The 20,418-nt window shown below is 43.6% G+C and overlaps 1 protein-coding gene across 10 annotated transcripts in view; it reads right to left on the reverse strand.

The window, feature by feature from the left end:
- Positions 1-3,926: 3,926 nt before the first annotated feature.
- The window catches only part of ENOX1 (ecto-NOX disulfide-thiol exchanger 1), a 555,654-nt gene continuing 539,162 nt past the window's right edge, over positions 3,927-20,418 (reverse strand). For all 10 annotated transcript variants that reach the window (XM_078433342.2, XM_078433340.2, XM_078433328.2 and 7 more), the window contains 2 exons: positions 15,058-15,143; positions 3,927-4,921 (listed from right to left, as the gene is read on the reverse strand). In XM_078433342.2, coding sequence (XP_078289468.1) covers positions 4,790-4,921; positions 15,058-15,143 — 218 coding nt within the window. In that variant the 3' untranslated portion in view covers positions 3,927-4,789. The remainder of the gene's footprint in view (positions 4,922-15,057; positions 15,144-20,418) is intronic.

Consider the following 20,418-nt stretch of genomic DNA (forward strand, 5'->3'; position numbering starts at 1 on the left):
AGAGACACAAAGTGAGCAAATGCTGTTGGAAAAAATGCTGCCAACAGACTTGCTCGACACAGGGTTGCCACAAAACTTTAATTTGTAAAAAACACAATACCTGCCAAGCACAATAAAGTGAAGCACAATAAAATGAGGTATGCCAGTATAGTTTATTCAGATACTAATGACAGACTGATTGAATATTCATGTTAACCTTTTACCATTTTGATATAAAGGGAGCCAATCTGTAAAGTTGCAGGCATCTCGAACGTCTCTTCATTTTCTCGGTTTATGAGAAGAAACGGAGTATTAGGGTAAAAAATGGTTCTTAGGGTTTCAAGATAAAACAGCTTTTATTGAGTGCAACAAACAGAGCAGCCATTTTTAGGAAAAGGAGTAAAAAAAAACCCTGCAAGTAAAGCACCCCCAACCCTTACCAAGAAGAAACAAGTTGTTGCATATCACAATTGACGCATGGCTGTTTGTTTACACAGTCTCGTTTTCTCCATAGTTATTACCAGCATTTTCTACTTTTATCATTTCGTTTTTATCACCCTTGATGAAAACGAGAGGTTTACCAGATGGAAGCAAGCTTCTCTACACTTTCACATGTTGCTTTTGATGTGGTATGTAATGAAAGTCCTTAAGTATTTTGAAACATAAACAACCTGACCTTTCCTTGTTGCACCAGGTGAAGGATACCTAGGCGAACAAGCAGAGTTCTCATGCAGTAGAATATTATTCAGCCTCAAAAAAGGAATGTAGTTCTGACAGATGCTACAACATGGGTGAACACTGAAGACAGAAATGACATAAGTGAGACACAGAAGGACAAATACTACGTTTCCACATACATGGGAGACCTCAAAGAGGCAAATTCAAAGAGGCACTCAGTAGAATAGAGAGTGCCAGGGGCCGGAAGGACGGTGAGGGGATAGGGAGCTATTTTTTAATGGGTACATTCAGGAGGAGGATGTAAAATTATAGTGGGGGTTGGCAGCTCTCCATATATTTAATGCCACTGAGTTGTACAATTACAAACGGGTTAAGTGATAAATATTACGTACACGTTACCCCAGTGGGGGGAAAAAATTGAAAAACAAGGTAGGAATTCTGCCAAGATCTTACAACTGAGGAGTAGAAAGTTCTCGCCTCTCTTCCTGGGCCTGCTGCCTGAATATGTTTTGATTCGGCAAACTTTTAAAAAAGTTCCTGCGTGGGCTCCTTCCTTCCTTCATTTGGTTCATTCAGTTGATACATATTTATTTAAAAATAAAAAGTCATGGTATGTCTTGTTAGACCGAGGACTGGAAAGATGAGTAAGGGAGCCCGTGAGACTGGGAGAAGACAGCCATATTCACATATGATCAAAATACAGTATAAAGGCTGTAGCGGAAGTCAATGAGTAGTGGCGGGAATGCTGGAGAGGAGGTTCCTGAGGGGTCAAGGCTTCGTAGAAGAGTTGATAATTTATCTAGGTTTGAATTTTGAGAAGGAATTGGTTGGGATGTTTTTTTGTTTTGTTTTGTTTTGTTTGCATTTTAGTGATATGAACTACATTATCACTCACATTTTACGCCTTGAAATCTTGGATCTAAAATATTTGCGGGATTTTCAAATAGTTTGTGGTTTTTCTTTCTTAAGGGTCCATGGAGACTGGTTCCTGGAGACATAAAACCACGTTGGCTCCTTTCTCTGTTTTGTTTTCTCAAAGTTTATAAGCAAAACCACCTTGAGAAATAATTCAAAGTAAAGGAGATGTTCAGATCTCTCAAAGAGCTTGCGTTCTAAAAGGAGTTACGGCAAAGATAGCTGGGCGTCGGTGTCTTAAGAAAAGTCAGTGTGGGCGGGCTGTGCAGAGGCTGGACAAGTGACTTCTGCTGGGGGATGAAGCAAAGCTCAATGGAGTTGAGGAGAGAGGGGGGCTTCTTTGCACTTTCCCCAGAAGGCTTTGTGGTAACTGGATGTCAGTAAGGTCATTTTATCCGGATAGAAAAATCTGAGCAAAACAGAAAGGCGACAAACGCTTCGTCCTCTTCAGGGAAGCAGTGAAAAAACAAGCCAGAGAGGCCTAATGGGGCCCGGTTACAAGGGCCTCCAGACTTTCAGTGTCCCCGACTTTCAGTGTCCCCGCTTATTCTAGGAACCCAAGAACCATGATTTGTCACCGGGTAGGTTTGGAAGAGAAAGGCTAAGAGCCTTCACGCCCACCCCCATGTACACGGGATGGAGCAAAAGCAGTGATCTAGAAGCATTGGCAGGACACTGGGCTCTTGGGAGGGTGGGGATACACCGAACTAGAAGCAGGACATAGTGAAAAGAAGAAAACGGGTTTGGAGTCTGTCAGCCCTGGATTCAAATCCCGTAATCAGCCTTTACTGGCTGTGTAGACTTGTCCAAATGACTTAGGACGTCTGAGCCTCATTCTCCTTGTGTGACAAATGAGGACAATAATAGTGTCTTCATATAGGGCTGTCCTAAGGATCACAGAGAACGCAGTGACACGCATATGTAGACTCCAGATGGCCTCAAGGTCCCGATGTCAGTTCCTTCCCCAGGTGACCTCTAAGGTCCCTTCTGAATGTCTGTGAAATAATTCAAAAGTTTCTCCTACAAAAATAAGTTATTCACGTAATCGAAGTTAAAACATATCCCTCATGTATTTCCAGACAGTTAATATAATTCGTTTCAAGTATCAATAAGAATGTCACATTCTTATTGTCTTCGACGGGCCGCTTCGTGGAAATCTTTTTCTTCTGATTATTCTCAAGACAAACATCTTAGGTTTTCTGTTTTGTGATGACAGTATTTGGAAACGAGGTCACCTCCTTTCTGGCTGTTGTATCCTTCTGTGTCTCCTGACGTAGAGATAAAGCTGTCGGGGTGATGGTGGTGATGGGAGTCAATAGATGGTATGGGAGAGGCCTCTGGCTTGTCAACTTTTAATATGATATTGACATTTAGTTTGGATCCCAATGCACCCTTGTTGTATCTTTCCTGACACCTGGCTCACGTTATATAGAAACTTTCGGGACACTTTTCCCTGTTGAACTCTGAGCTCATTAAGGACAGGGTCTTTTCTTATCTGTCACCATATTCACAGGATTAGCACTGAGTCTGAACATAACACGCAGCACAATAAAAAGATCCTGAAGACAATAATTTCCTAATAGGATATCATGAACATCTTTTCAAAATTTCAAAGAAAATTCACTGCTCAGCTGTCTGTGTGACAGTTTCATTTAAAATTAACGTGAGAAAAAAATAAAATGAAGTTAGTATCAGGGCGCCTGGGTGGCTCCGTTGGTAAAGCGTCTGACTCTTGATTTCGGCTCCGGTCATGATCTCAAGGTTGTGAGATCAAGCCCCACGTAGGGCTCTGTGCCGACACCATGGAGCCTGCTTGGGATTCTCTCTCTCTGTCTCTCTCTCTGCCCCTCCCCTGCTCTCTAATTCTCCCTTTTTGTGATTCCTATGTAAGAGAGCAGGAAGGAGATACAATTGAAAGCTGTATCCTACTTGTAATTAAAAGAAATAGTGAAAGCCCAAATTCTGATTGAACTGTTGGCCCAGGTATGAATTCTTTAATTCCTTTTCTAACTTGTATGTTTTCCAGCAAACATACAACTAAATAAACCCAGGAATTAACTAATTGGCTCTTTTGTACTTGCCTTTGCAGACAAAGGTAATATTTAAGTTGATTATACTTGGATCAAGGTGTTGGTATTTTAGAAACGACATATACTCTAATGCTGTATAATCTGCTTTTCATCGTACTTCCCACTTCAGTTTTTATACATTTCTATTTGACATAATCTTTTGTCTCAGTGCCATTCATGTAGAAAATCATTTAAAAATGGTTGGATATGAGATGGGACTGGATAATGTGAAAAAGACTTCTTAAGGGTGAATAAAATGTATCAAAGAATAATTTGCAAAACCAATATGGCAGAAGTCATATTTATTGAAAAAAATTAATATCTTTGCTATAAAATTTTGTAACAGGAATATTTACTGAATGTTTATTTTGATGCATAAACCTGAATATTACATACCAAGTACAAGACAGGAGCACTAGCTTTTCCTTTATTTACATTTTATGAAAACTGTTATGCAGTCCATGTTAAAAGAACTGATGATGGAGAATTGTTACATTAGAAAAATAATATTCTTGATAAAGCATTCTCAAGGAGTCCAAGGAGTCCAATCACATTTTCTGCCTCTTCAATAAGGCAAAAGTCCCTGGAATAGCATATAACTTAATTTACAAAATACAATAAATGTTCAGACACATATTCAAGTTTTCTTTTGGTATGATTTTTCTCACTGTAAAATTACTTTTTTATTTTTATTTTTGTTGTTGTTGTTGTTTTGTTTTGTTTCGTTTTGTTTTACTAAAACAGAAAGACTTTCCGGAAAATGTCATTGAATGATTTCCGCTATACATTACATATACAACTCTGTAGCCTAGCAACAACCATTGCTACACCATCATTCACTTTAAATATTCTGCTCGGTGAGCTATTCTCAAATGTAGCATATTTTAAGATTTTGCCATCGTGATGACTGTGGAATCGTTGGTTTTCATAGGAAACAGATCTGTCACAGTATGGAGCTTGGTTTTAGGGAACTGGTACACAATTACATTTCCACTCACAAGAGGACGCCACGGATGTCACTGAAGTCTGGCTCTGATGGCTCCGCAGGGGCCCCACGCCGGACGGCCCCAACCTCCAGTGCTCACAGCGCACAGCCCTGGCCGAGTTCAGGCGGTTTCACTTCCAGAGACTTGTTTAATTCCTCATAGTTAGGTCGTCTTAATTCCTTCAAAGGCACACAGCTTCCACCTTTTTTCCAGAGTCGCTCCCACGCCTGTGAATTCCTGTTTGAACATGCGTGGCAGCCTCATCAGAAGCATTTCGATTTCGTTGGCGGATATCTGTTTAGAAAGGAAGAAAAGTCACTTTTAGAAACAAGGCTCCTCCGAAAGGAGGCAAGGGGTGGGGTGAGGAGGCGCTTGCCCGGTGAGCCAAACAACGCGACGCTCTCTACTTGGCCGTCAAGTAAGGCTCCTGGGAGACGAGCACCAGTAAAGCACCGAACGTGGTTATCCTGGTCGTCCCCTGAGCAGCTGGTGGGGGTGCGGGTGCAGGAGACGAATGGGTGCAAATTCCAGGCTCACCATTCATGTGGACGGCTAGCTTCCCGGTAGTGCCAGGCTTGAACAGCACTCTCCCCCTTGATACAAAAGGAGGTGAGAATGGGACTTAGGAGGGCTGAGAGCGAGTTCATCACCACTCTCGGCGTTTTCATCCTCTTCTACAAAGGACGCGCTTCTATCTAACTCAGTGAGGGCCAAACGGCATTTGAGTAGATTTCTGGCCGCCCTAACTTCTCTTCTTTCTCTTTCCTTAATTCTCACAGGGACCAGACGACCATAAAGGTTTAGGAACAGAAATGAAAATCCAGAACCTGCAATGGTAAAAGTCTCAACATCCATTCTTAAAATCCAGGTACTTTTAAAATTTTTTTAAGTTTATTTATTTATTTTGAGAGAGAGAGAGAGAGAGTAAGAGTTAAGCACAAGCAGGGGAGAGGCAGAGAAAGAGGGAGAGAAAGAGAATCCCAAGCAGGCTCCACACTGTCAGTGCAGAGCCCGACTGGGGGCTCGATCCCACAAATTGTGAGATCGTGACCTGAGCCAAAATCAAGTGTCGGAAGCTTAACTGACTGAGGCACCCAGGCGCCCCCCCCAATCCAGGTAATTTTTTAATGCATTTTTTTCTTCTACCAATTTTTCTTTATTACATACAGTTTTATACCAATAATTCATTTTATCTTAAATAAAGGGCAATCCGACCATAATCCGTCTGCTCTAATACAGCTACTGTTCTTGTTTCCCTGTCTTTGCTTCCTAATCCATGCGTTTGCATGGGGATCTCATACAGCAAGGTGGCTAAGACCCTGGAACCAGGGTGGGGCTAACATTTCTATTTGAATCCTGTATCTACTATTGTTAGGAGCTAAATCACTCCAGCCAAGATAATTAGTCTCTCTAAGCCTCAGCAAATGGGAATAACAACATGTAATAATGATGTATGAAGACTACTGGCTTAGCATAGACTTGGCATGTAGAAATGTTTAATGAATCAGACCTATTATTATTTTTCATGGTACAATCGTTGAATAGATATTTTAGAGTCTACACTTTCCATTTCACATTTAAATGTGAAATAAATTTAACATTTATTTTAAAGAGAGAACCGAATAGACCAGGAAGTCAAGCCAACTGTTCATTTAATGTTCACATAGAGAAGATTTCACATGATATAGTTGATATTCTTAGACCTATAACAAAAGACCTTTCGAGGTGGCCCTGAAAGTTAAAACAAATTGCATTCTAAAATTTTTGCGTGAATTATTTTGAAATCTGAATGCATTTTCCCATGAAGCCATGTTAAAGGGATTATTAGATTCCCAGGTCAACCCACAAAAGCCTGTTAAAGGTTCATGTGATTTTGAAACATTTTATTTCAGTGAGCTCTGTGTGGAATGCCTTCCTAGCACCCTGGTTTCATTGTCACAACGCTCCTAGGAGATGCGTAGGGCAGAAATGTCAGGATCTATCTCCATTTTGGAGCTGAGAAAATGGAGTCAACTACAGAGGCGTTTATCACGGAACTGGGAAAGAACCCATGGCTTGTGCACAGGAACTAGGCACTGGTATGCTTTGCGAGCTCTGCATGATTTTAGCAGTTATGGGTGAAGAAGCAGGGTGTGGTGATTTCTTTTGAAATATCAGTCACCTGGGTTTCTTTTTTTCCTTCTTCTTTTTTTTTTTTTTTTTTTTTTAAATCAGGTTCCCTAGTCTCTTCTCTGGAGACTCTGATTCAGCCTCTCTGGGGTGTTGCTCATACACTCTATTTTATACACTCTAATCACCCCTGGTAATTCTTAAGAACAAGCATATTTAGGTTAAGAATGGGGATTTAAAATCAGACCAGGCTTGGATTTGAATCTGGGCTGGGCCAAGATGTGTAACCATGGGCAGGTCATTTAATAGCTGTCCAGTTTCTTCATGTGTATAATAGCTCTCTCAGCCTAATTGTGAGGCTTATACACAAAATATAGCACAGTGCCTGGCACAAGATGTTTCTCTCTATGTACATATAAGTGATGCTGATAGAATACGATGCTCTGTTCTCAAACTTTTTGTGATAGATGGGTCAAGCTCTGTGCCCATAAGTCAAACAAGTACAGAGAAGTACGTGGTCAACCCAGTTTTTACTTGGTCCAGAAAGCAGTTTCCTGAAGCCAAGTTCTCCTCTTAACAACCTCCTTTCTTTCCTCGGGAAGAGGACAGCACAGGTCATCCATGGTAGGCTCGAGTCTCCAGTGCATTCAAGTGATACCCCTGAGACGAGCTGTCCTTCCCCAGATCAGGCCGAGCCGTGGAGAAGCTGACAGACCCGGGTAACAGCCAGCCTGTCAGGGGGTTGTTTTCAGGATAACCACCATCTCCCTTGGAAGAGGAGGGAAGGGACTTTGCATTGTTTATTAGGAAGGAGAGAAAAAGCTGAATTCTTGAGGGTAAAGTAACAAGTCTGATCTAAAGATAACACCTATGCAGAAGGCCAGCCGGGGTCAGGTCAGGGCAGTAGCCCTGTGGCCGACTGTGAAAAGTGGGACAACTCATAATTCCTGAAAACCTTTCACTTGCCAGACTTCTGAAAACACTTTTGTTAATTCTCAACTACATTCTCACAAGACAGGGAATGACTTACACGCGAGGAAACAGGTCCAGACAGATTAGGTGCCTTACGCAGGATAACCCAGGCACTAAGTGTGGAGCTGGGGTGGGGATCCAGAACTGGCCTGGCCTTGTTCTTCAACATTAATGCCGACTGCCACAGGGGGTGGGGGACTGTGAGTGAGACCTGGGAATAATCCTCCTGGTCGCTGTCTCCCTGTTTGGGGGAGGGCTCCGTGTACTGGAGGGCAGGTGATAAAGATGTCGACACCAGTAACAAGGAAGTGAGAATTCCCAACTTGACCAGCCCGTGCACGTTCCATTGCTAATGCTTGGAGGCCTCCCCATAAACCGTTCACCAGAACAGCGAGCAAATCATGGGGAGTCTTGTTTTCCATGATGTCTTTCGACCTGAGGCTAGACTTTAACCACCGAGGAAGCAGGAGAAGCATGCAGGGTGAGAGGGGTAGCCACCCTGCCTGAGTCCTCACCAGAGCCCAGGCGCACAGTGTGTGTCTTACGTGCATGATCTCATCAGAAAGCTCATTCAGCAAGCAAGCAAGCAAACTCCTCACTTGCTGGAAGACAGAAATGTTGAGACACAACATTTGGAATCCGGTCATGGAATGACCCTTAGCCAGCTTCATCATCTTGTCTAAATCACTTAAACTCTTTGGGTGTTTTCTCCTTTGCCAGACAAGGGAATTGGAAAGAAACTCACCGAATGCTCTGAGGACTTGAATGTGCGTGCTGGCCCCGCCATATGTTAGTACTGGTCTTTGGGCAAGCTACTTAAAATTCATCTGACCTCTAGGCTGTGGCAAAGATCTCGAACTGATAGATCTCCTGTGTACTTTAAAGCACAAAACAAATGGCAACCAGTACTCGGTACCTCTTACTGTGCACCAGATACTGCTCTGAGTTCTTTTCTTTTTTAATGTTTATTTTCTGAGAAAGAGAGAGAGGAGCACAAGCAGGGGAGGGGCAGAGAGAGAGAGCAAGGGGGGGGGGGTGGAGGCGGGGGGAGAGGGAGGGAGGGACAGAGAGAGAGAGAGGACCCGAAATGGGCTACGCACTGACAGCAGTGAGCTGGATGTGAGGCTCGAACCCACGAACCGCAAGATCATGACCTGAGCCAAAGTCCGATGCTCACCGACTGAGCCACCCAGGTGTCCCCATTCTGAGTTTTCTTTTCTTTTCTTTTCTTTTCCTTTCTTTTTCTTTTCTCTTTTCTTTTCTTTTTTAATATATGAAATTTATTGTCAAATTAGTTTCCATACAACACTCAGTGCTCATCCCAAAAGATGCCCTCTTCAATACCCATTGAGTTCTTTTCATATATTAAGTCACTCAATACACAATGGTAATCCGTAAAAACCCATTTTAGTTGAGGGTACAACTGAGGCACCGAGCTGTTAAATAAATTGCCCACGGTCACACAAATAAATTAGTGTGACACTGGGACTTGAGATTCTTAGGGTGACTTAGTTTGGATGACCAATTCCTTAGATTTTGACAGAGCTGGAAGTCAATGTAATGGAAATGAGTTGTTAATGCTAAGTTACTGTTGGCAGTGGAAGGGAACTGCCCGACCCTGCCGTAAAGATGTAAATCATGTGGACAGGGATGTGTCATAACCACAGAACCCACCACCTCAGATGAACCCCTACCTAAAATATCCATTTAATGAGGCTCTCAGATAAATTGTAGAGCATTTCTTTAAGACGTTTTCTATTTCATGCCAGAAGAAAGATCAAAGAGAAACTGCTTTCAAGTTAGCCTGATGGCTTTTAAACCTTCCTCTACCCTGACAAAATAACTTTTATGATATATCACACTGGGATTTTCAAGACAAAGAGAGAATTCAATTGGTCCTCTTTTTTTTTTTTTTTTTTTTTACCCTATGGCCAAAGAATTTTTACATTAGGTATTTTCATTTACTTTAATTCTGTTTTCTCCTCCTCCTACATAGCTTTTCCGCTCCCATAATTTTGCCTTTGTAATATCTCATGCTGATAATTTCTTGGGTTTGAGGACGCAGCCGTAGGGTCATCACATAAAACAGAGCAGAAAACCTCACTGGCCGAGCTCAGAGTGAAATGCACCTGCCCCCTCATCAGTTGCGCAGGGTTCCCTTCCCCAAATCCATTCCAAGGTCGGGGCTTCTTTCTCTGTGCCCTTTTGTCCTAGAGGGAGCCCACGGGGGCCAGGGAGGGTATGCTTGCCCTGCTGATGAGCAGAGGGGCTGAAACTTGGTGCAGGGCTCGCGACGCCCAATCCAGCCCTGCTTTCACAGCACTGCGGTCTTCTCGTGGGTGCTGGGAGCAGAATCAAATACACGTGGTTAACAGACTTCTGTGTGGCCCTGCCATAGAGGGTAGGGACATGCTGTGTCCCATTTACACATACACCACGTATTTGGTGCCCTGGAAAGTGGGCAGGATCGTCATAGACATGATGCTTTTATCACCCTTTTACTCAGCTTGCTTTTGTTCCAGGAAATTGGTGGTCTGCGTCTTTTCAACCTTTGGTATTGTCAGTGGATCCCCTTCCCTCTGTTCTGCTTAAAATTTTCCAAGTCTGACATCTATTCTTTTAGAAAGGATTGATTTGTTCTAATTAAAAAAAAAAAAAAAGAACAGAAAATATGAGAAGGAATAAAGACTCTGTGTAACCAAGGGGCTTGTGTGGTGGTAACACTGCAGAGGTAATTTGTAATATCTGCTTGATTTATTTTCTGATTTGCTGACTCCAGCCCAAGCCCACTGCCTCTTTGCCAGGCCTCTGAGCGTGTATATAAATTGACACAAGCAGACATAAATCAGTTTTATTATGGGGCTGGCTGGCTCCGTGTCCCATATCAGTCAGGCCAGGGAAGCCGAGTGATGAGGAGTTCTTGTTTGAGGCACTGAAAAGACACTGGCATAGGCTTTGTCAAGGCTGGAGAGTCAGAGAAGCCAATTGCAAAACCAGATTTCCTTCCATAGGATAAACTGACGGCTGGCTTTTCGTGCACATTTAAATCCTGTTCATTCTTCATATCCCTGGGCAATGCATGGCATCAGCACACAGACACCGCGCAACAAACTTCTGCAGAGAGAAATACAGAATGCGGATGGGCAAAGAAGGGAAGGGAGGTGAGGAGGAAGCAAGACACAAGGAGGAAGTAAGAGAGGAAGAAGGAAAGAAGATAAACATAACTGAGGAATTAGGAAGAGAGAAGAAAGGAACCGGAAGGAAGAGGAACCGGGGTGGGAGAGAAGAGACAAGAGGAAAAAGAAAGAAGGATGAAGATAAGTAGGAGAAAAGGCAGGATCCGGATGGAAAATGAGAGAGGCAGGAAGGAGAGAAGGAGGAGAGGAGAGCAGTGTGGCTACAGCATCCTAGAGGGAAGTGTGACAGCACATACTCGGGGATGCCTCCTGCACAGACTTCGCCCCTCTCCAACTTCTGTCTCGCTAAAGATCTGCCTGCTTGTTAGTTTATGTCTGATTACCTAGTTATTTCATATTTTACATTCTCTCAACTAGACTACACACTTTTTGAGAGCAGCATTCTTCTTAGATTTCTTTTGTGCCCTCGCCATGACCTGTTCCTCCCTGGTCCCTAGGACCGCGCCGGGTTCATGAAAAGCAGTGAATTATCCCAGTGTTTACTGGGTCCCTGGCAACCTCGTCAGTTTCTCTGGCGGTGTGTGAACAACTTCCTTTTTATTCTTTATGTAGCCAAATGAAGTGCTGTTACCTCCAATGCTTCACTTATCATATGCTTTCCAGAGGTGTTGTGAGATCTAAAAAAACATATTCATTGCAGCCTAAGCAACAAAAAATTCTTGCACTCATCGACATACTGTGACAAGTGGCTACTTAGGAGAACACTAGAATATGCATAATACTGAAGATTTTTTGGTAGGGGGTGGGGAACCTTACAAACACCACTGAGAACTCTTCATCTACCGTTACTGCCTAGCTATAGTCTGGAAAAGAATGCTCTCCAATTAAGGCTAATTTGAATCTCCTCGGGACAGACCAGATATTTTAGTGCCCCTCTGGTGGGAAATGTACACCTGCCGATGAACACCCAGCCTGTCAGTGAACGGTGGTATTATGTCAAAATGGCAGGTCTTTGCAAATCCTCCAGCATCGGCGGCCATATTATGTTGACTCTGGTTTTCAGAATCAAATATTCTATTTGGTGGGCCTTGGGACGAGGCTGTACATGGGTAGAGGGGACAGCCACACACACTTGGGAGAACTGGGTCTTAACTCCTAAAGAAACACGTAAATTGGAGGAAGAGCAGAAGAATCCCTCCTCTTGACTGTAAGACAGGAGATATTCATCTGCTAATGCTCGACTCAACGTGACTTCCTTGCTGCTCAGGATCAGCGAGTGGGTTGACGTGGGGGGGCTTCTGATCAGAAACCATCGCAGGATAGAGCTGCCTGTTTTGAGCTTATCTTCCTGCGCCCAGGGCACAACTTTTGACTTGGCAAAGTTTCAGGAAGCCATCTCCCCCCTACCCCACCCCCCACCTTCTGCTTTCCTCTGAGTGAGTCTTTGTGACATGGTCATATGGCCACATTGACCTACAAGAGGGCTGAGTGAATGAGAGTGGGTGGCTTAGAAGAGGCCGAGAAGAGAAAAATATGCAAACATCACTGTCAAGAGCGGGAATAATATTTAACTGGAAAATGGCCTATTACTGGGCCACGCACTTTTAGGAGCCATGTGCAATTCACATGCCCAGCCTAATTTAAATTAATTCCTGGCTCTCCTTCCATTTCTAATCATTCTTAGACTCCTATGTGGCCTTTGGGGAAACCCTAATAAAATCAGCTCCATTACAGGCTGCCTGCCTTCCTTGTTCTCGTCAGCACTGGGGGAGGCAGAATCTAAATATCATTTTATAGTTGTTGTAATGGTGATGTTGTCTGATGTCGAACAGTGTTGTTCTAAGCGGAAGTTTGAAAACCCCCCTAGAGTCAGTAGACCCTCCATGCAGTGGAGGCCAGGCTGAATCTGTGGCCCTGGTGCAACATCAACCGAGACTTGGTGGGGGAGCGGTGATGCCCAAGTCATTCTGATTAACCAGAGGCAGGAGTACTAGGTCCCTGGACCAGCCAGCCTCAGCGTCACTGGGCTGGTCGTGGCTCCAGGATTCTGAGCCTTCTGGCAGCTGATGCAAGGACAAGGCCCTGGTGGGTGCTTAAAGGGCAAACCTCTCATTATTTTGTTTTCTGTTTAAAGCCCTGAGGATATAGAATTCCAGTATACAGCAGTAATTTGGTCTCTGGATTAAGAAGTCTAAATATCCTTTCAGCCTCACTGGGATAGAGAGAATATTTGGTCTAATCGCTGGCACCTAGGAGTTTTAGTCAGAGCACTTTTTCTATATAATTTTTACTTCATGCATGAGGAAACAATTTGACTGCTCTACCGGGCATTTCATTCAGGAGATGGAGGGCTGTCCGGGGGGGACCCCGTGTATTTCTTCTGTGAAGGAAATACTTTCTTCTTTATCTTTTAAAATAAAAGTATCAGCCTGAGATGAAATGGACTTCCCTTTGACAGAATCCCTTCCAGAAAGGCCAATCATCTAATGGCCAGAGACCAGGTGTGTGAATTCTCTCCTCAGAGACTACTAAGGGAGACCACACAAATCTTGCCTGAACAAATGGATGACGGACACTCTGTCCGGAGGGACATGCTTCATTATTTATCACTCCCACTGGGGATTTTTATCCTCATCCACCCCCTCTGCCACCCATATTTCCCTATATATACGAAAACAACAACTGCTTCCCAACAAAGGCTTTCCACTTGGGATTTCCAGAAGGGGAAGGAAAGAAATGTCAACAATACCAGGGAAGGATAATAGCAATGATTGGAATAATTTCTCGAGGCCTTATTCCGTGTCACGCCACACTGGGGAAAGTAGTATTTCATTTCATCTTTCAGGCAAAGGTAGGGTTGATGTTAAGAACGATACTGGTGAAGGAAAAAACCCAAACCCTTCAAGAAAGTATTTTCAACAAAGTATTATTTCAACAAAGTAACATTGTATAGCTCATCCTTCTCATTTTATCTGAATCCACATGAGCATTTTCTATCCCTCCCATCCACATGAGGGGAGGCTGCAAAGGGGACAGTAACACAAGTGTGAACCTCAAGAATCTTATAATCGCCTCATCCCCTTTCACTCTGTTTTGGTCTACCCTATTACCAGCTGTGAGAGAATAAATGGACGTGAATCTCTGTGACTGAAAAATACTCTTGGTTCCAGATGATTCTCTCAGAGGGGAAGTTTAAGACCCATTAGAAAGGCCAAGCAGTTATGGCATCATGAATCGGTAAGATCATGTGACTCAAACTGAGAGCCCAGTGCAGTAATTTAATTGATACTGGCCTTCGGAGATTTAGAATGATTTGTACGTGTGTCGTCAGGGTCCTAGAACTGCGGGCCGTGGGCCTGGTCCTACGCATTCCATGCACCTTGCTGCACTCTACGGAAGAATGTATTTCCATTTTCCCTCCCAGCAGGACATTTAACGAGCCGCTCAGTGGCGGGCTTCAACCCTCTGCTTCTGTGTCCATCCCCTTCCAGGGCTTCCCCAGGCAGTGCTGGTTAATGACACTATTTCAACTGGGGCCCCTCTCATTGTTGCCTGGAATTTACTACATCAATTGATACGTGCACTGAGCTCTTTTTGTCCTCTACCTTGTAGAACACAGATATCGCAATGGGTCAGGGGCACAGCCAACGGGGAGAGGAGGAAAACCAAGCCTCAGAGAAATGAAGAGTGAGTCCTGACGCTGGGTGTGGCCCTCGTGGGGTGGAGCTGAGAATAATTCTGCAATCATCTTTTCCATTTAGAGAAGAATGCTGAAAACCCACCGCTAATCCAGTTTTCTCGAGAGTCGTATCAGATCTTTGTTGTTTGAGGCGATTTTCCCCCTATTGTGTGGAGTCCTTACTACGGAACCCTGTGAGAATCTGGCCTAAAGATAATTCCACGTTAGCCACCCTGACCTGATTTCTCCCGGCTTGGGGAACCTGTAATTTTAAGCCCCTCATATGCCATGTCCCCATTTGGCACCTGCTGAAAGTCACTGTCATTGTAGATAACTGCTTTTCTTTCTCTAAAGACAAATGCAAGTGAAAAAGGGACAAGCATCGGCCCAAAACTGAGGTCCTTGCGGAGAAGTCCTGATAAGTCTCCAAGTGCTATTGGATCCTTGATGCAGTTCACACAGGGCCCACCTGCAGCCAGGAGTTGACATGCAAAATCCCAACAACATAAGTCCGCTTGAGAAAAAGAATTTACCTTGGAGTCAAGCTGCTGCATGTATGACCAAAGATACTCTATATTGGCTCCAAAAGGATGGACATGAAGAAACGTTGATATGATGCCTGGGTTAAAAAGACAAACATTGGGCATTACTGCAAGGCAAGTCAGAGTCAGAGTCAGACAATATCCTTTACTAACCCCAGCGATGGTTTTGTCAGCCTGAGTCACAGTCTCACCATGTTCAGCAGCACTCAACAAGCATTTAATAGCAGCCCGTTCTGAAGACAGTCATCGTAACATGGCAAACAGAACACTCTATCTGCTGGAATAACAGTAGTTAGAAAAGCTAGACTCCAAGATAATATACAGATGAATGAAGGTATTTCTAAACAAACACTCCTGGAAGCATTTCAGCTACCAATTTTATGCTTGATTTACCAATATAAAATTGTAGTTATTGGGAGGATAAAATTCTCTCTTTTCTTTCCCTCAGTGGGCTTTGCAGTATGAAAATCGCTCATACAGCTGGTGTCAGAGATCACACGGCCTCCGATTTCCCTGATAATTACAGCTGCCAGTTATGAAAAGTATTTAATCCATATTTCCCCTAACTGCCACTGAAGGAAGCACAAATCCTTTCCGAAGCCTTTATTTCCCCCTCGTTGTTGCTGGTGTTTAAAGGGAACCGGCTTACTCTCTCCTCCCTGCTGTAATTTACAAGATCATTTTAAAAGGTCCAGGAATGGATGGTTTGGCTGGAGTCTGAGTATAAATCAGAAGTCTTTTCCATTGTGAAAATCAACTGTCAACATTGTACTGACAAATGAAAAGCCGGGGGTTGGTGTCGGGGCTGAAGTGAAAGCATTACCTCTCTATCCTCCCTGCTCCTAGATCCAAAATCAAAATAGTGAAAATGAGGACGTCGACTTCATAGACTGTATGCTGCTGTTTGTTATGAAACGGTGTTCAGACTGACATTGTTTGAGTTCTCTTTTAAGCCCTCACATTGTTTATTGGGAAATTCTGATGCCTGAGAGCTGAAGGTCAAAAAAAGAGCTGCATTTGTTTGACATGCAGGTGGAGTGAGCCCTAGACGAGCACATAGTTCTTGCACCAGGTCACCCTGGGAATCGCAGGCTGACCCTGGATTGATCTGGGATAGGGTCTCATGGCCTCCTGACCTCCTGTGTGATGCTTGGGATGCTCTGGGACGAGTGCCAGCATTTAAAGAAAAACTCCCAGTTTAGCTTTAGTCCGAGGACAGAGAACCGAAGTGTCTAGACCACTGCTCTCAAAGACCTGTCTTCAGAACACTGCTTATGTGAGGTTTGTACTGGTTTACAGTGAAATGAGGAAGAGAGAAATAATCGTATTTCTCCATAATGCTAAAACCTCAGTTTTCAGAGACCTGTTTTTCTTGCGATGTAAAGAACTACCATTTAAAAAAAAATGTTTGTTGGGGCGCCTGGGTGGCGCAGTCGGTTAAGCGTCCGACTTCAGCCAGGTCACGATCTCGCGGTCCGTGAGTTCGAGCCCCGCGTCGGGCTCTGGGCTGATGGCTCGGAGCCTGGAGCCTGTTTCCGATTCTGTGTCTCCCTCTCTCTCTGCCCCTCCCCGGTTCATGCTCTGTCTCTCTCTGTCCCAAAAATAAATAAAAAAAAGTTGAAAAAAAAAAAAATAAAAAAAAATAAAAAATAAAAAAAAATGTTTGTTTTGAGAGAATAAGCGTGAGCAGGGGGCACAGAGAGAGGGGGAGGGAGACTCCCAAGCAGGCTCTGCACTGTCAGCACAGAGCCTGATATGGGGCTCGATCTCATGAACCGCGAGATCATGACCTGAGCCGGAATCAGAAGTTGGAAACTTTAACCCACCGAGCCTCCCAGGCACCCCAAGCACTACCATTTTATTCTGAAATTATATTCCTCCTTTTTTTGCTAAAATGTTCTTTTATGAAATAATGCAAGTGGTAAAAGGTAATATTGATAGTTTTAATATCTTTAAGTGGCAAATAGCCATTTTAATACACTTAAGTGGAGTTGTTTTATTCCCCTCCTTCCAGTTTGTTAATTTCCATTTTAAATTTATAGATCTGGCAACTACTTCCCTGTGTCTTTGAAATTCTCAAATCTGGTGAAGTGACACTGTAAGTAATTCTGTTACTAATGAGTTCGAGTATAGAAGCTCATGAAGGACTTAAAAAATAAGTTTTTTTTTAAAATAACACTTTTATTTGCATTTGTTAAGTGGGAGAGAGGGGGCAGAATTCTTTTTTTTTTTAAATGTTTATTTATTTTTGAGAGAGAGAGAGAGAAAGCACAAGCAGGGGAAGGGCAGAGAGAGAGGGAGACACAGAATCTGAAGCAGGCTCCAGGCTCTGAGCTGTCAGCACAGAGCCCGATGCGGGGCTTGAACTCACGAACTGTGAGATCGTGACCTGAGACAAAGTTGGATGCTTAACCGACTGAGACACCCAGGGGCCCCGAGGGGGCAGAATTCTTAAGGGGAAACTCCTGTTTCAGGATGGTGAATGGGGTTCTCCTTGCTGTCCCAAGCTGAGGACAGGTGGCACTACGTCCACTAGTTTTCACAGGGAGCCTCCAATAAATGGTAGGCAGACCCCTCAATCCCCCATTAGGAGACAAGGGGGAAGAAGGAACAGTCACCTCTGGCTTTGTGAGGAGGCGAGGGTGTTCCTTTCTTCTCCTGGCACACAGGTTCTCCCAGGCAAGGGAGGGGGAAGCTCCGAGAGAGTGGCTCACAGAGCCAAGAGGGGTGCTGCAAGATGGGGGCAGCATTCGCTTCCTTGGTTGGATGTCGGCTTAGGCAGCAGACTGACCGGTCAGCCTTTGGGGTGACGAGGATGTGTGGTTTTCCACCAGGGTAAGGGAGCATCTTAGACGGTGGGGAGGCTTGAGCAGTCTTACGAGTAAACCACCCCAAAGGCCCCAGCAAATAGAGAAAGACATTTTTCATATTAATCTCTCTACCAGACAGAGACTTAGCACCATCTCCTAGATAACCCACAGGCTCTCCTGTAAACATGTATGGAAGGTGGTGCGAAGTTAAATGTCTTCAGCAGTATAAACGGAACGAGTCAGAAGAGGATGTGTGTGGGCGATGGGGGAGAAGTTGATGACTTTAGGCTAGGAGACGAGGTGTTAAAAGAGGAAATTTAGGGATACCAGTAATGGGAGGACCTGGGGTGGCTGCTTTTGTTGCCTCTGTGAGCTGGGTATCTCTCTGTGTGCACACTCCCTCACTGGTAACGGTCTGTCTGCCGGGCCCAGTCTTGGGTTCCCCAGGGAACTCTGCCCTCAGAAAGTCTTTGTGTATTCTGGCTCAGTATTGGCAGTAGAGTATACATGTACAATAAGTGTATATTGAATGAATTTATCCTCTAGAACTAAGACTAGCCAGTATACTTGTTTAAAATTTCTACCGTTCTATTATAGGTAAATGGGGATAAATAAGAACGTTAAAAATGGCTACAGTACTAACTGGTGATGGGGCAGTCTTTCAAAGATCAGGTAACTTTGAGACATTATTCACTCCTGATTCCTTCCCTATTATGGATTCAGAAGGACAGAGCAACCTGAATGTTTTGGTCATGGAAACTTTTTATTTATTTTATAACTTTAATTTTTTATTTTTTTAATTTATTATTTTTTAATTTACATCCAAGTTAGCATGTAGTGCAACAATGATTTCAGGAGTAGATTCCTTAATGCCCCTTACCCATTTAGCCCATCCTCCCTCCCACAACCCCTCCAGTAACCCAGTGTTCGTTTTCCATATTTAAGTCTCTTATGTTTTGTCCCTCTCCCTGTGTTTATATTATTTTTTGCTTCCCTTCCCTTATGTTCATCTGTTTTGTATCTTAAAGTCCTTATATGAGTGAAGTCATGATATTTGTCTTTCTCTGACTGGTTAATTTCGCTTAGCATCATACCCTCCAGTTCCATCCACGTAGCTGCAAATGGCAAGATTTCATTCTTTTTGATTGCCGAGTAATACTCCATTGTACATATATACCACATCTTCTTTATCCACTCATCTATTGATGGACATTTGGGCTCTTTCCATACTTCAGCTATTGTTGATAGTGCTGCTATAAACATGGGGGTGCATGTGCCCCTGTGAAACAGCACACCTGTATCCCTTTGATAAATAGTAGTGCAATTGCTGGGTCGTAGGGTAGTTCTATTTTAATTTTTTGAGGAATCTCCATACCGTGGAAACTTTTTATTTAAATTCTTTTGCTTGGGGTGCCTGGGTGGCTCAGTGGGTTAAGCATCCGACTTTGGCTCAGGTCATGATCTTACGGTTAGTGGGTTTGAGCCCCGTGTTGGGCTCTGTGCTGATAGCTCAGAGCTGGGAGCCTGCTTCAGATTCTGTGTATCTCTCTCTGCTCCTCTCCTGCTTGCGCATGCTCTCGCTCTCTCTCTCTCTCTCTCTCTCTCTCACAAAAATAAACATAAAAAAAGTTAAAAAAAGTCTTTTGCTCATAAAATTAAGGGGAAAATGCTTATATGATTTCTACATATCTTTCTAAAATCAGTGCAGAAATCCTGACCCACTCATGAATAGCTTTCCTTAGGAGGATATTCAAAATGATCACTGTAGTAGCTGATATTAATAAGCCATTAGCTTTTCTTTATAAAAGTAGAACGGTTGCCACTAGATTCATTTGGGGCCAAAAGAGGTAGTTAAATAAAAGCTTCCCAAGCTTTTCGCATGGATGGCAACTAAGCTTTTCAGTATTGCTAGAGATACAGCAGAAATGGGAAACATTAGTCATATCCTCCTGTTCCTTACTCCCACCCTTACCGCTGCCCATCACAGTATCATCACAGGCGCATTAGTCATGCTGAGAAAATGTAGTTTCTAGGCCCTGGTTTTGGATTGGATTCATTGGGCGGGGTGAGGTGGGGCTTCCTGAATAATCAACTAAAGCCTCTTTGTCGTTCCTTTAAAAGAACTGGAATATTTCCTGAGAATGGAAAAACAGATAGATACAACTCATGATCTAATGAAAAATGCTACCAACCCAGAAGATGGAGACTGTTTTATGGTCCTCTGGGAGGCATCTAAAGGCTTGGTAAAAAGAAACACTAACAACAGAGGGTGGAGAACTTAGCCATTGATGAACTGGTGGATCTCCAAAGGGATAGACGCAACTGTTGGTCTTGGCTGTTTCCATGGAGAAGCAGAAGTCTCCATATTTAAAGATGGGTTTTCCAACCAGGAAAATACAACTGTAAGTAGCTAATTTAAGAAAATAAAAAAGGAGTGGAGGAGGCTGTCAGAACTCAAACTTTCTGCACGTCCCAGGGCCTTAAAAATGACTCTAGAAGGACATACAAACCAGCTCTGTACAACCGGTGGCAAGCCCCTCAT

This window comes from Panthera onca, chromosome A1 (genome assembly GCF_046562875.1).
Source record: "Panthera onca isolate mPanOnc1 chromosome A1, mPanOnc1 haplotype 2, whole genome shotgun sequence".
Classification (NCBI taxonomy): domain Eukaryota; kingdom Metazoa; phylum Chordata; class Mammalia; order Carnivora; family Felidae; genus Panthera; species Panthera onca.